Source organism: Trachemys scripta, chromosome 7 (assembly GCF_013100865.1).
Source record: "Trachemys scripta elegans isolate TJP31775 chromosome 7, CAS_Tse_1.0, whole genome shotgun sequence".
Classification (NCBI taxonomy): Eukaryota; Metazoa; Chordata; order Testudines; family Emydidae; genus Trachemys; species Trachemys scripta.
Genome location: NC_048304.1, coordinates 59,607,461 through 59,623,746, shown reverse-complemented (window position 1 = coordinate 59,623,746; position 16,286 = coordinate 59,607,461). Strand labels below are relative to the sequence as shown.

The 16,286-nt window shown below is 46.5% G+C and overlaps 1 protein-coding gene across 1 annotated transcript in view; it reads right to left on the bottom strand.

Moving 5' to 3' along the window:
• Positions 1 to 16,286, bottom strand: part of WDFY4 (WDFY family member 4) — a 240,142-nt gene that overhangs the window by 66,556 nt on the left and 157,300 nt on the right. The window contains exons 44-47 of the mRNA XM_034776723.1: positions 9,600 to 9,748; positions 7,031 to 7,151; positions 5,063 to 5,148; positions 3,892 to 3,954 (exon numbers count right to left, since the gene is read on the bottom strand). Coding sequence (XP_034632614.1) covers positions 3,892 to 3,954; positions 5,063 to 5,148; positions 7,031 to 7,151; positions 9,600 to 9,748 — 419 coding nt within the window. The remainder of the gene's footprint in view (positions 1 to 3,891; positions 3,955 to 5,062; positions 5,149 to 7,030; positions 7,152 to 9,599; positions 9,749 to 16,286) is intronic.

The window sequence follows — 16,286 nt, the reverse complement described above, 5'->3', positions numbered from 1 at the left end:
CCACCTGCTTTGAGCTGCTCCAGCAGAATGAAGCAGGAACCAGCTGCCTGGGGATTTCCGCAGCATAATTAAACCTCTAAGTGGCACAGGGATCCTGCAACCCTTCTTCCCCCACCCATCAGGGCCAGGAAACTGCTCCATCAAGCCTATCACCAACTGCCCTCAGTCCCCTGGAGGGCTGTGACCAGTTGGCATGACTTGGAGAACCCTAGGCCAGACAGGCATAAAGATTGCTCAAAGTTTCCTTTATGGCCCTGAGCTGTATTGGGCAGAAGGATTGATCTCCAGGATCTGGCCCAGTATCTACCAGTTTTGTACAAGATCATTGTGCATGGAGAAATCTTCCTAGCATCTTACTTCTTGAGAGTGCAGGCAAAGTTGGATTCTTTGTAGTCCCACTCCATCTATCTTCTGGGGGCAGGGACTTTGTAGGGCTGAGGGGAAAGCAGAGTGGGCAAGCCTATCATGTGAAAGTGTCACAAATCTTTCTCTTTAGGAACAATACAGGTGACACTCTGCTGCACAAGACAGCCCCTTGAATCTTCCTGGGGACTTGGGCTGTGGAAAATCTCCCCAATGAATAGCACTTGGGCCCAGCAGGGATAAACCTCAGACCTTCCTGTTGCCATAGCGCATGCTCCAAAAGCTGCATCTAAAGGAGAATCTTCATTAGCTGTTATCAGTACAGGGCCTATGACACAGTTTCAATTCTGTCCAGCAGAGGTCAGTACTGACACAGAAACTAGTCAGATCTTTACACTACCAGGAGTAATTTAGGTGTGAAACACAATGTATAATGATACACAATTCTGTCTCCTCGAGTGCAATCAAAGAGCCACATTCTTTGCTCAGACACAAAAGCAGGTCCCACCAGCTTCAGTGTTGGATGCTGCATCCATGTATCATGGAGTTGAAATATTTATCACAGACATCACAACTGGCCTCATTTCCCCTATGCCTGGCTTCCCCCTCCCCCTTTCACTTCCAAGCTGTCACAGACTCACTTCATCCCTGAGAGAGAGGGGCAGGAAATAACTCCCTTCTAGACCAAAGTGGCTTCTGGTCCTTTTTTAAGGTGCATTGTATAGGGCCCATAATCCAGGTCCCTCTCTTGCTCTGGCAATCTAGGGGTGGCAGCAGGTGAATTTACAATCTCACCCCCAGTCCCAGTATCCCCAGGGTGTGTTTGTCTCTCTCTCTCTCTCTCTCTCTTTCACACACACACACACACACACACACTCTCTTTCACCTCTGCACACAAATTCATTTGCATTCCTTGTTGCACCTTCAGGGCATACCCTGCAGACAGCAGGCAGACAGTGACATACAGGTGCATTAGACTAGTAGATTATCAAAGCAGCTAAGCTAAGCACCGACCTTGGACAAGGTGCTGGCTGGGGCCACAGCAACATATGGGAGGTGGCAGAGAGTTAAACATATTTAAATGAAGAATAAAATGGTGTGCGTGTGTGCGGGGGTTGCTGCTCAGCAGTCTAGTAACAGCCCATTCTGGAGGGAGTAAATTGGGACTCCTAGGTTCTACTCTCAAATCTGGGAGCGTTGTCTAGTGGTTAAGAGCACTTGACTGGGATTGGGGACTCCTGGGCTCTATTCCCAGTTTTCCACTACTTTAATATGCTACATGAAACTGCACCTTTGTGCCTCAGTTTCCCCAATTTAAAATGATTATTCCTTTCTCACAGGGTGTCGCAAAGTGTAATAATTTATAAAGCCCTGCAAGATTCCTAGGTGGAGTGGGCTGCATGAGTAGCAGGCGATACTGCTATCTGATGAGTGTTCATTACACTATCATGCAGGGGCTGGGAGGGAAAGTCTGGTCCCACTCCCCAGCTCGGCTGGGACAGCAAAGGCTGGGGATGCTGTGGAAGCAGCATGTCTATCCCCTGGGACGGAAGATTTGTGCTCCTCATGAGGGATCCCACCCTCCGACTCAGGAATGACACCAGCACATGTGGAGATACAATGAACGCACAGAGTTCTTGGTCCTTCAGTTCCCATGGCAGAACAGGTGATTATGTAGGCACTTACTAAAGAGGGGCATTTCCAGGTAGGAGGATGTTCTCTCTAATCCTTCACTTAAGCATGTGCAGTCTGGTGTCTCTCAGCGCACACTACAGCATGGCCCAGAGAGAGCTGTGCCAACCCTCCCCAAGCTTCTATCCCCGCTCCTCAGAGGGGACAATGTAGAAGAGGTCCTCTCCCCTCAAGGGGATAACATTCCAGGCAGATCCTTATGGGGACTAAAAACCCTTTGTGCTCAACTGTGCTTCCAAGATTCAGAACAGGCAGAATCAGGCTCCTTAAACCTCAGCAAAGATAAGGCCTAACACAAGTCATACCTCTCTCACTTACCCGTGAGCCTAACTCCAGCCCAAAGGTCATGAAGACATGATCCAGGAGGGCTTGGAAAATTACAGATTGATGAGTGCTGGGTAAACATAGGATAAATCTATCCTTACGGTACCAGCCCTTGGGCTGTTTCACTCTGTCTAGAGATATCAGTCGCCCAGTACAGTGGAATGTGCTGCTCCACACTGACTCTAGGATCTTCTTTGGGTTTCTCAGAGACCCATATTAGTCCCAACAGGGCTCAGCCTGGGCCAGGACTGGTGGTACTTGTCTTAAGCTGCCTTCTCGCTCTGGAGTGTCAGCTTTCAAGTCCAAAAAAGTAACTCTGTAACTGTAAACCTAAAACCAGTGATCTGAGAGTAACCAATGGAGACACCTATGTGAGCCTGACAAGGATGAGGGATGACTGCTCAGAGAGGCGCAACCTCTCTCATCTCAATGGGCTGCTGATGCTCGTGCCCCTTGGTGATCATTTACATCTCAACACTGTTAACTATTTGGGACCCCCCCAAACTTAAAGAGTTGTTCTCATGGCTCTGCACTAGCTTCCGGTTCCCTTTCAGGAATAGCTGTAGCTATTTGCTATGGTCTACAAAGCTCTGCATGGTCTGGGGCCCAGTGACCCGCATTAGAACCTGGAAAGAGGGCAAGCAGGAAGTAATGGAAGTGGCTCTTCCTGGGAGATTTCCAGCCCAAGCAATCTGGTGGGTTAAGAGAATCATCCAAACTTCTGAGTGTTTATCCAAATCAAAAGGCGCTGCCAACCCATGGGAGGGTCACCCACGGATACTGAAGATGCCAATTAAGAGCCTAAGGAAGTATTCCTTGGGCATCCAGCTCAAGAGATGTTCTGGATACATAGGTATTCAGGATCAGCACAGAATACTCACCCAGTCACATCACTCTGTGCTTGGAAATAAACCCACTTGGCAAGGGGCAGCAAATTGGGATCTCTACTGTGAAGCTGTTATAGCTGGTTCTGCAGCATCACTGTGCACTAGGCACATCTGTCACTGTCTGCTCTAACTGCCCACTAAAGAGGCCATTATGCAGCAGCATTATGGATTAGCTCTCTAACCTCACGTCGTTGACTGTCTGTTCCCTATTCTTCCCCACACTAACCATCTACATAAGAGTTTACCAATAAAGTCATATTAAGAAGATAATCATTATTAATTAACTATGGATAACAGCTACTTAATGCATCCCTCATGCCTTTGTAATGAAGATATTTTACAGCCGAATGCTTTGGGGAGATTTTGGGATGCCTGTGAACACTCAAAATAGGTTTTAAAGGGAACAAAAAATGTCGATTTATAAAAACCAACAGAGGGTCCTGTGGCACCTTTGAGACTAACAGAAGTATTGGAGCATAAGCTTTCGTGGGTAAGAACCTCACTTCTTCAGATGCCTTCTTCTTCTTCAGATGTCAATTTATAGTGTCCTTTGTTAAAGTAGAACAAAAATTACATTTATTGCAGACGACTATCAGAACGATTGGGAATGATTCCGGCTTATTACCTTATATTCAGGGACTCTTCAGTTATTCCTTTTGCCTTCAAAACAGGTTGCAACGAACAAAATCTAAACAGAGATGAGAAAATAAATCAACATGGTCTTTAAAAGGGTTATTACCTGTAATAATCACTGAGGTTTAATCCTGAATGATGCCAAAGCACTTTACAAACTGAGACCCCTTACATTCAGGACAGCACTTCAAATCAATGGGACATCTGCTATGTTGTTTAAAGTTAAGTAGGTGCTTACATGCTGTCCTGGATAGGGATGATCTTCAGCTTAAGTGCTTCCTGAATCATAGCCTTGAACTGATATTCAGTCAATAAAGATAAGAAGCACTTCATCCATCACTAAAATGCAGCTGCTTCTGGGGTAGAATCTGGCTGCCAGTTAATTGCCAATGGCTATACTATGCAGCATTTTAGAGCAGGTTTCCCTATCTAACTGAAACAGCAAGGTAAATTTAGATAGGAAGAATGGTTCAGAACCTGCAGTTGTTATTTAGGCAAGGTTCCATTGGGTCTATGCATAGATTTTAAGGCCAGAAGGGATCATTATGATCGGCTAGATTAAATGATCATAATGATCAATCTAGGCCACAGAATTTCACCTGGGAATTTCTGCATCATGAGTGTTTCGCCTTGGTAAGGACAGCCAAATTATACCCAATGTTATTACCAGAGTTGCAGTTTTGCCTGGCCATCGTGGTTAAATTAAAGTGGCTGATAGAAAGCAATATGCAAATCATCCACTTTATACTCTAACGTCAGCAAGGGAAAACGCCACCAGGACAAGGCAGCTATAAAAGAAAAGTCTTCTCTCCTAGACAAAAGTGCCACTGTTTAAAAAGTCATGTCAGCTCTATTATGCCAAAGATTTAAAGTAAAGGCCAGAGAACCAAACTCATCTTATGTACCTAATGCTAAAAAATCATAAGCAATGCTCCAAAAAAATTACAGCTCAGCAAGGGGAAAATGACATTGGCCAGGAGAAATTATGTTTTTCTTGCTTAAGTGGAACCATCCAAAGACCCAGGAGCTGCAATTTTAGAGTGAACCCTTAGGGTTGCTGTTTGGGAGACACATGTGAATGGAGGGGAATGGTGCCACAAGCGTAAAACAATACCAGCTGCTGGGACCTTGGTGCTAATATGCCAGACTGAAACAGTAATTACCTCTTAAAGGCTTTATTCCTGTCACTGTCATGGAAGACGAGAAACTTGGAATAGCCGTTTTTGAAGAATATTTCCAAGGCGATCTCCTGTAAGGATAAACCATTTGCACCGTGGAGACCCCTGGAGCAAGGGCTGAGCATAGCAGAGAGAAACGTATTGTTTGCCCAATTTTACAGGGTTTTCAGCACTAAGGGCCAGATTTTGTAATGAGCTCTGTGCGGGTGGGATCACAAGGGGTGACTTTCACAATATAATCAGCCCACGAGGGGTGACTTTCACAATATAACCAGCCCAATATGCAAGATCCAACGGGCTGGAGAAAGTTCAAGAAGCAAGCACAAACTCCAAACCTTTGGCCCATCAACTAGTTAAAACAGGTCTTTTACCAAGAAAATTCACCCCTACACTCTGAATCAAGCTCAAAGGAAAACCTATGAGACATCTCCTCTAAATTGGGTGGGTTTTATGCTACTCTTTAGTGAAGCTTTTAGTGATTAAAGTTGCTGTCTCTCCCCCCCCCCCATGATATTGACAATTTGTTTATAAACCTATTATTTATGCTGGGCCAAATCAATTTGTTTTATCCAATTGCTCTAGTATAAGCATTAATACTATTTATTATCTCCACTGCAATAGCTCCTACGAGCCCACTGTGCGAGGTGCTGTACACACACAGAACAGACAGCCCCCGCCCCCAAGTGCTTACAATCTAAGTATAAGACAAGAGGCAATAGGAAAGCAGTGATTGTAATAAACAACTCACAAATGCTCTATGGCAAGTTAAGAGTTTGATTCTGAAAGGACTTCTGGTGGGATTCTCATTGCAAGATCAAGGCTAAAACAGACTGAACTGAATGGGCAACCCTGATGTATTTCTACTAAAGGCAAAGGAGTTGCAGCCATAATGACTGGAGCCAGTGATTTTTTTTTTTTGGTGAATAATAAATTTATGAAAAAATGCATTGGGGGTGGGGAGGCACTAAAAAGTATTCCTACATTTGAGTTGAATCTGGCTAGAAGTTTTGTCGGAAAAAAAATTCAATGATTTCAAAATAAAACATTGACATTCTGAAACAGAATGCGGTTCTGTTGAGAAATGTAGCTAATTAAAAGAAATAGGTAAAATACACTTGAAAAACAGCCTGAAAGTAAATGAAAAGTGGGGAAAAAATTCATTTTTGGGTCACACAAAATGATTCGTTCTACTCTAATTATTTTTTCATTTTTACTGAATAAATAAATAAATACATTTCCCAAAAGATTCTGTTTCAGTTCGAACCAAACCCATTGTTTTTTCATATTTTTTGAGTCATCCCCCAAATGGAAAAATCCATTATTCACTCAGCTCTAGTAAAGGTTCAGGTTCACTAGCTGAAAAGTTATCCCACAAGAGTAGGAGCAACAGAGCTGTGTTTTCCTTCTTTGGGTGTCTATGGGAGCTGAGCACTATTGAAAATGGGTCCACTTGTTTAGGAGCTTAAATCAGGATTTAATGGACTGATTTGAGGCACCTATTTTTGAAAATCTTGGCCACAATTATAAGGGACACGTCTCCATAGCAATTTTCTCCTGGTAATATTGATTCAATTCCTGAGAAGTCATACACTGGAATAACAGGGCTAATGCTTTGGCGAGCAGGGACAGAAGTTCCCAACATCCATGGCTAGCAAAGCAGAGATGGGGACAAGAGCAGTACTGTTGGGGTGGAGAAAGTCCAATCCTTAGGGGTTATAATGCAAATAGTTCCTGGCAGAGGCAGTGGCGGGGGGTACATGGGGGTCACATGCCCCCCCCCACAGATATGCTGTTTGGCTTGTACTGAGCATGCTCAGTAACACTGCTGAAGCCACTGCCTTCACTCTGCCCCCTCTGCCCCCACTATTGGCAGGTGGGGTCATCTCTGGTTCCTGGTCATATTTTATCACTTTTCTTGCAGCTGTTTCCCAAACATGGCATATTGACACCTACCTGTAGAAGAAAGCGCATCAGATGTATCTCTTTAATGTCACTGTATGCATAACGGGAACATGCCTGATCTCCCATGCCCTGCTCTTTGTGGCATAAGCTGAAAATAAATGGATCGGTGATGCTGAAAGAGGTAAAAACAGAAATGTGTTTGAGATGGACAAGAACAAGCAAGGCCTTTGCAACAAACATGCTGGATGTGGGGGAAGCCTCAGGCATAACCCTATACACAGCCACCACTACGTAGTCTTGGGATACCCTCCATTAATGCACAAATGGCTTTATGTACGTTTCTACAGAGCTTGGTATCCTAGAAGGTCTGTGATGTCAGCCAGAGCATGGAAGGTTTTGAACACCCTGAAGGCAATGTCATACTGGATCCTGAAACAAAGAGGGAGCTAGTGGAGCGTGAAGGTCCGGTTGGTGTGATCATGCTTTTTAGGACATGCAACTGGACAGCAGCAACATTCTGTACATTCTGTCTGAAAAGCAGTGACACAAAAAAAGTCCACAGAGAAAGGATTTGCAGTAGTCGAGGTGGAAGGAGATGGAGGTCTGGATGAAGTAGAGCCATGGCCAGGGGATGTTGTTGATCACAAAGGGTTGCATTGTGATATCTTTACCCCCATTTGGTAGTACCTTACTTCTCAGATAGTCCCATTGACTTGAAAGGGTCTTCACATATTACTCAGTGTGAGGAGAGGTATAATAATTGGGTCCAAAATGATCACGTCCTTTAAAAGAAATCCAGTGAAAGCATGAGACAGTGTTTTCCCAGAATCCGATCTGGTCACTATTTGATTCATCCAATCATATGGACTCATCCTATCACTAACATTTGATCCAGCAGGAACTGGATGTAAAACAGTGACCATCAATGCACGGTCAATGAGTAAAAACAATGAGTCACTCACTTCCCAGTGGACTCTGAGCACAAACACACCCATATGCATCCACAGAGCATAAACAGAAAGCCAGCCTACAAACCCATTTTCAATATTCATCATTTTCATAAAACAAGAATCATAAAAATGGGGTCAGTGTGCCAAGTATTAATTATGATCCCTTCAGCCTTGGAGAAAGAAATAGGAACTTATCAACCAATGAAGCAAAAGACTCTTCTAAAGAACGTTCCATATGAATAAAAGATGGGAGAGATGAAGAAGGAAATACCAACAACACTTAACAACACCAGAAAAAGAGAATAATTTCCGTCTGTAATGGGGTTGTGTCTTCCTATCTCTCACTATATGCTTAGCTCATTTCAGGTGGTGCTGTAATATAAATAATAGCCATATCCAGTAAAACAACTTTAATTGCTAAGTACTCCTCACTCTAAACGATGTTTCGAAAATGCTTGTTACTGATAAGCAGGTAAAGGTCAATACAGCTGAAGGTGGAAGTCCAGTGCTGGTATAAACCCTTCAGCTCAGTCTGTGACATTCTTACTCACACTGAGCAGTACGTACCTTATTGCCAAGTAGTGCCATCGATCGCAGTGATACTGCTCATAGCACAAGTAAGGCCTATTCAACAGGAGCAAGGGTATCGCAATCCGGCCCCATGTAATCCAGGTAATTGAGGCACTGTCCTTGGCTTTATGTCCTGTTGAGGCATCTGAAATAAGCGAGGGTGTCTTTCCGTGCTGTCCCAAGGCTGGGGTGGGGCAGACACTGGAATGTGGTCCCTGAGCAGCTCCCAACAGAACTCATCTGTGGCTGTTTGCAGGACTCCACGTCCTTCCTTTTCAGATTCTCTCATTCCTGTCCATTCTTCCTTTCTCTGGATCCAGATGGGGTCAGGGGGTTTATTCCTGAGTCAAGACCTTACTGCTCTGTAATATGTAGAGAGATCTCTGCCTTTGTGGGCTAGGAGCACGGGAAGATATCATGCTGTGGCTAGCTGCCAGCCTCTCTCAGAAGGGTCATAGCTGTGGAGGCTGTGCAGGAACCCTCAGTCTGTATTGCAGCCCTGGCTCACACTCCTCTCCTCCTGCTGGTTGGTCTCTCTGTCACAGGTCTGTCTCACCTTCAGCCCGTGGCTGGAGGTGCTATTATTAAGAATGGCAGGAGTGATTTGGATGAAATCAGACACACACACTCCACACGCACGCGCGAACCTTTACTCAAAGCTCAAGCTGAGCCTTCAGGACTCCCACAAGTTTGGTTCATTTTTCTCACCTACTTCCATTTTTGCAGCTGCCTTGCTTCTTCTGGATTCCAGCTGGGACCAGACATGAGAAAGTGGGTCCCCATGAGCCATTCCAGATGGGTCAAAAGCAGGAAGCAATGGTAGCATCCAGCTCCAGAAGCCCTGTCTCAGGCCACGTTTGGAGCAGAATTCTGACTTTGGGGTGCTTCTCCACCCTGACTAGAACCTCCAGCCCCTTTGGCCATTTGTCCCTCCCGAATGATTAGAAGCACCTTTGCAGCTGGAAGGAAAGCACAGTGGGCCATACTCGGCGCTGATGCACACCCTGTGCAGCTCTCTGAAGTCAAAGGGTTCCCAAAGGCCGGGCGCGTCACTTCTGAGCTTGGCCAAGCGTGCCTACAGGAAGGGAAGAATGACTCACCTGGACAAGCAGTGCTTGGTGCAATAAATCTCTTCAAACTGGGAGAGGACAAAGTGCTCGCAGATGTAAAGGTGCTCTTTGCCAAGGAGAAGCACCCCTTCTGATGCCAGGTGTCCTTGCACAATCACCACGGAGTATCTAAATGTAACCTAACATGGAAGGAAGGAAGAGATGTAGCCAGAACTTGGTAATACACTTCGCCTGTACTGTATACTGCCTATCTAGTTACCAATCAGGTCCCCAGGCTGTAGTATCTGAGCACCTCGCAGACATTAACCTAGCCTCACAGCACTGCTATGAGGCAGGGAAATGTGGCCCCCAGCTAAGGCAAAGAGAGTTGAAATGACTTGCCCGCAGTCACCAGGGCCAGCTCCAGGCACCAGCTAAGGAAGCAGGTGCTTGGGGCGGCCAATACAAAGGGGCGGCACTCTGTCTGCTATTGGGGCGACCCGTTCAGGTCTTTGGCAAGAATTCGGCGGCAGTCCCTCAGTCCCTCTTTTTCTCTTTGAGCTGCCGCTGAAGTGCTGCCGAAGAGGAAGAGAGGAAGTGAAAGACCTGCCACCGAACTGCTGCCGAAGAATGGAGCGGCGCGATTGAGCTGCTGCCGAAGTGCCGCCGATTTTTTTTTTTCCCACCGCTTGGGGTGGCAGAAAACCTGGAGTCGGCCCGGGCAGTCACACAGGCATCTCTCACGATTATCTGAACTACAGGAGTCAAAGCCTTAGCCATGAGGCCATCCTTCCACTATGAACCAACTCAGCATTTATACCTGGGGAGAGGGGGAGGCACACAAAGATGTGCTGGTGGAAAGCTTCAGAAAGGACAGTCTGAAGGCTGCAGTCTTCTGTTTATCCACTGAACAGATATGGCACAAGCTGCATCAATGCAAGCTTCCCCCAGTGTTCCTCACCCCTAACCTAGCAGATTCCCCTCTGGGAATCAGAAGGGAAGTGAGTCTGTCTGGCTCACTCATTCCTTGGTCTCCCTCCTGGGACTGTCAATCAGCGGGGCAGGTAGCGCATGTTGTGGTGCTGGTTTCTATGGCCTGGATACAGGACCGGCTCAGGCTTTTTTGCTGCCCCAAGTGGCAAAGGGGGCGGGGGGGAAGCCGCGATCAGCAGCACTTCGGTGGCAATTCAACCACGCCGCTTCATTCCTCGGCAGCAATTCGGTGGTGGGTCCTTCGGTCCGAGAGAGACTGAGGGACCCGCCATCGAATTGCCGCTGAAGACCGGGACAAGCCGCCCCTTCCCATTGGCCGCCCCAAGCACCTGCTTCGTTCACTGGTGCCTGGAGCCGGCCCTGCCTGGATAATTGCCCATTGGGAACTGACTTGAGACCAATTCATTTCACTCGGGCCTCCCAATGGCAATCAGATGGTAATAAGTCATGGGCAGCACCAAGGTGCCATTTGGCCCACCATGTGCCCAGAGCCTTGGCAGGAACACCAGATAGACAAACCAAATGAGGTTTCTGAACAGCAACCCAGTGGGAAAAGCCTCCGTGTCAAATGAATTCTTGTGGAGCACCTACAGGTCAATGAACCATGAGCAATGAGCCATGGCAAGAAAATGAGGTTCTGCATGTCCCCAAATTTGGGACCAGCTGATTTCAATGACCCCTGCCATGAACCTGACCAAGACCTACTGATGCAAAGGATAATTAGCCTTCTCTTTAACTAACACACAAACACACACCCATTCACACAGATGGGAACTCCACACAGAAAGCTCCCAGGGAACCACTGAAGTTATCGATCCTTTTTGTTTGTAAAAGGATCTTTATTCACATTACTCTATAGAGAAAAACCAGACACTCCTGTTTGGATCCCAGTGAAACACATAGCTCAAAAAGCACTGCTGTGGGATTCCAGGGAGCAATGAATGAACTGGGAAAGCAGTTGATATTCCAGATATTTATCCCAATATTATCCAAGCTACATGGGCGGCTGAGCCAGGAAACCCAGGACGGAAAGCCAGGGAGCACAGCCTCTCTTGCATCTGAGCTTCTTTGGCCTGTGTTATACAGGTTACATTAGAGCAGTGACACTCAGACCGGAGGGCTTCAGGAGCCAAATTAGCAATCGGCATTACCCAAAAGAGCCACAGTCATGTTAATTCATTGTTTCATTTACTGTAGTGCTATAGATTCATATTTAAACAGTATGACAGGGGAAATATTTAGTTTATATTGTGTGTATATATATATTATTCTCACAGCAAGATGACTGACCAAGCATTATTATTTTATCAACTATAATTGGTAAATAACAGTAAAAGCATCCTGATTGATTAATAATGAAATCACCCAGAGTTTTAATATCATGTGTTGCAAAGAGCCGCAGGAGACACATTAAAGAGCCACTTGCAACACCCGAGCCTCAGTCTGAGTATCACTGGATTAGATTATCACAGTGGTCCCTTCTGGCCTTAGGATCTATGGGAGTCCAGTCTCATCACATTTAAAATGCCTTGGTTTGAGGTCAGTTCTAGAAAGGGCAAATATTTTGTACCAATTCACTTCACTGCAGAGGTGCTGGAACAGTTTGTATAGTCGGGGTGCTGAGAGTCACTGAATCAAGCTGTAAACCCTGTATATGATGGAAACCCCTTCAAGCCAGTGGGTGAGGTAGAACCCCTAGCACCCCTAGTTCCAGCACCTATGGTCCACTCTCAATTTTACTAGAGCTGGCCCTGACCCACAACCTCACATACTCCGGGAGGCCTGTAATCCAGATCTGGATTGCAAAATTTTGCAACATAAGCCCGTCCTGAATCGAAATGAAAGACGGCCTGCACAGAGTGCAATTGGACCTGAAATGGATGTAGATGAGGGAACTTGTTCAGAAACCTTCAGAGCTGCTTTTGGGAGAGCTTCTGCCATTTGGGGTCCAGTGTCCCAAGATCAACTCTTATGAGATTTTCACCTCCTTGGCCCTAAATGTCATGAAACTGATTTGTAAGATTTCATCCATATGCAGAATGGGTCTGGAAATAGTACTGGTATCGGTAGGCCAATGGAATTCCCATTCTGATATGGACAAGGTACACAGATTAGGCCTGGCTCTCCTAAACCTGTATGCTCCTAGGTTTTTCCCTGCAGGGCCTCTCTGCCTCCACACCTAGTTCCCTCGGCCTCAGAAACACACATTCCTGGGACCCATCTAGCAGCATGAGTCAGAAGAAATAGCTCTGCATCTTTGAAGGTGCTCTGACCTAACATTAGGGTGAGTCAGTGGAAGAGCCCAGCATTCCTGTGTGGGGCCCTACAATCTGTTACAAGGCCCTTTCCATTTCTGGATTCAACACAGAACCAAATTTGTATGGGTGGGTGAAGATCCAGCAATGGAAATCCAACCTCTCCTCTCACCACAACCATCAAAGGGAATGTGAGCATCTGGGTAGGGCTCATCTCTCATTTGAATGCCTATATTCCACAGTTTTTTGTTCGTTTGTTTGTTTTTAGAGACACACCATAGAGGTGGTGAATTCTGTACTAAACAAGAAGCCATTTTAACATAATCTCTTTCTTCTGCGAGGCTGGGCTTCTCATCTGGATGTCTGAAGCTGAGAAGAGAGGCTCCCATGGCCACTTGGGTGAATGACGTTACTGGTATACAGGACTAAAGATACCTTTTTCTCAGATACGATTCAATCACGGAAGTCCTTTCCTCTCTGCTGGGCTAAGCCAAGGTTACAGCTACTTTACCTAATTAGCTCCCCTTCACTCCATCCAGGACAGCCAGACCCCAAACTCTTTCCTCCTCCGATACAGACTTCATACAACTCCCAGTCCTGAATCACTTTGCCAGGAAAACTAGTTATCAACCTACCTCTGAAGCTACTGATTCCATTATACACCCTTTGCATCTCACACTTTCTGTATGCTCAAGATTTGAGTTTTAATTACCATTCCACAGTGATGCCGGTACAGCTATGTCCAGGAGGTAAATATGTTACTGATTGAGTTATGTTGGTAAAAAAACCTACCAGTATAAAGGTGTACTGTATCCACATAGTTTATTCTCCCTTCTGTACGGGAGTAGCTATACAGGTATAGGTCACCTTTACACCAGTATAATTGCATCCACACTCAGGGTTGTACCAGAATGACCACACTGGTATAGTTAAGTGGTATAACCAGGGCCATCCCTAGCCATTTGGGTGCCCTACGCAGCCCTCCCATGGGTCTAGGCTGCGCTCAAGGCCTGCAGGGCCCAGGAGGCAGGAGCTGTGGGGGGCCTCTCTGGGGGGGCCCCATAGGCCCAGTGTGGCCCAGGGGATTAGCAGAGGGCCGGGAGCAGCCCACTCCACTTTCCTCGCCCGGGCCCCGTGTCGCTTGGGGAAGGGGGTTTGGGGGAAAAGTGCCCCCTCCCCCCCGCACTCACCGTGGTGCTCCGCTTCCCGCCACTGGTGAGTTCGGGGGGCAGTCCTTTCCCCAACCCCACACTCACTGGCGGCGGGAAGTGGAGCGACGTGGCTGGGAACTGGCAGAGTAGAGAGGGCTGGGGCTGGGTTGCTCCGCTTCCCGCCACTGCCGGTTAGTGTGGGGTCGCTGGGGGAAGAGGTAGAATGGGGGTGGGCTGGGGGTGAAGCAGGGGGGGAAGGCTAAGAGGCAGGGTGGAGGGAGTTGTCCAGGGCCCCACACCCTCCTAGGTACGGCCCTGCCCCTTGCAGTGGGCGGCCAGTCAAGAGATAGGGCTGGTCACTGGAGCTGGTGCTGCCGCGTATGCAGCACGCAGCTGCCTAGGGCACCATGACATTTGGGGCAATTTGATGCCCCAAAATGTCATGGTGCCCTACACAGCTGTGTATTCTTTGTATGCCTAGGGATGGCCCTGTGTATAACTTTCTAGTGCAGACAAGACAGATGGAGAAGTGGGAAGCAGCATGCTGGCGGAGCGCAGGGGAGAAGCTGCAACTGGTGTTGGTCAGAGTTGGAGTGTGTGACAGGCATGGGACAGGAGGAGAGGCCAGCAGGGGTCATCAGCTGCAAAACTGGCCTAGGAGGGTCTGAGCAACAGTATTAGAAGGGTTGGAACCCCTCAAGAGTGCTCCGTCCCATGGCCCTGACATAACCCTGTGGGCAACATTGAGTTAAAAACTAGACTCACCTAGAGCTCTGTTACAAACTGATACAATCAGAACTGTGTGAAGGTGGGGGGCTTGGTCTGCAGAAGATCAGCACAACAGACCTGCCACAGTGGTTTGCGGCATGGTGGGAATGCCGCAGCCCTATGGCCTCCAAGCTATTCCCAACCTAACTATTCCCAATACCTAGTGGTGATCATGGGGAGAATGCACCCAATAGTAGGTCCTACTGGTGCTCATGGGGGTGGTTTGGCATGGCTCCTGGAGGGGTCCATCCAGGGTGGGGCTGGGGCGGCAAGGAATCTCTCTCAGATGTAGGCTGGTGCTGTGAATAAACAGAAGCGCTCTGCCTCCTGCATTGTCAATCCAATACCCGTCACCAGCGCTAAATCCACTTCATTTAAAACAACCACCGCCCTCCAGCAAAATATATTTCCATGTTGTTAAAAATAAACAAAGCCCTGGGCTGAGGTATTTCTTCCCAGTCTGAACTCAGAGCAAATTTCATTCCCGCCGAGTAACAAAGATCTGACAATGAAGAAGTGTACCCATTCCTGTACCTACAGGGCCCCAATCTAATGAGGTACCAGCCAACCTGAAATTAACATAGATTAAATAAACTTTCCCCTTTTTTCAGAACAGAATCGAGTTCACTGGTTGCTAGAATCATTAATCAATGATGCAAAGGTGACATAAAATAATTGAATAATTACCTTCTAAGGTATTGCCTAAAGCAAGGCAACTACAGATTGTTCCGCTCATTCAAACGCAGGAAAGGAATTAAAGCAAATACCATCTAGAGGGTAAAGGTTTGCTACTTTTTTAAAAAACGAATCTATTTGTTGAGGAACTGGAATTTCTGTGCCACAGGAAATTTGGTGTTTTAATTTTTTTTTCATTCCAAATTGGAAGAAAAAGCCAAAAATGTTCAATTTCCAAGGAGACAAAAGGTTTGAAAAATTTTCTTTCAATTCAATCAAAACATTTCATTTTCAACTTTTCAATTTTTTTTTATAAAGAGAAGATACGTGTCAAATGAAACGTTGTTTCAAAATCAAAAATCAAGACATTCCATTCTAAAAACAAAATGTTGTCAAAATGGACACACACCCACAACAAGTATCCATTTCAATGGAACGGCACTTTTACAACCATCAGCTCGCCCAGTTAGGAGCCTAGAGTCAGATAGGCACTCAATGTGATTTTCAATAGCTCCGGAGCAGCTTAGTCTAACTCTCATAGATTTCAATGGGATAATCTGGCCTTTCCCCTCAGCTGCAAGTATGATGCAAAAAAAAAAAAAAAAAAAAATTCACAAAACCATCAGAGCAACAAGTTCTTCACATACACCCCCCACAACCACCAGGGGGCAAAACATTTTACAGAGCAAATCCAAATCCCATCTTGTACATTTTCCAAACAGACCTCACTCACCCAGACCCAGAAGTCTGCTCAGAAAGACAGGCTTTGCATTGTGCCCAGAAGGCCAGCAAATTCAGAGGCAGGGAGGTGGCTGCTAGGATTAAGGACCTCTCCTGCCAGCAGCTCCCTTCCCGTATATGCCAAAGAACTCCGCTGGAGTACATCAGCTGTGGCA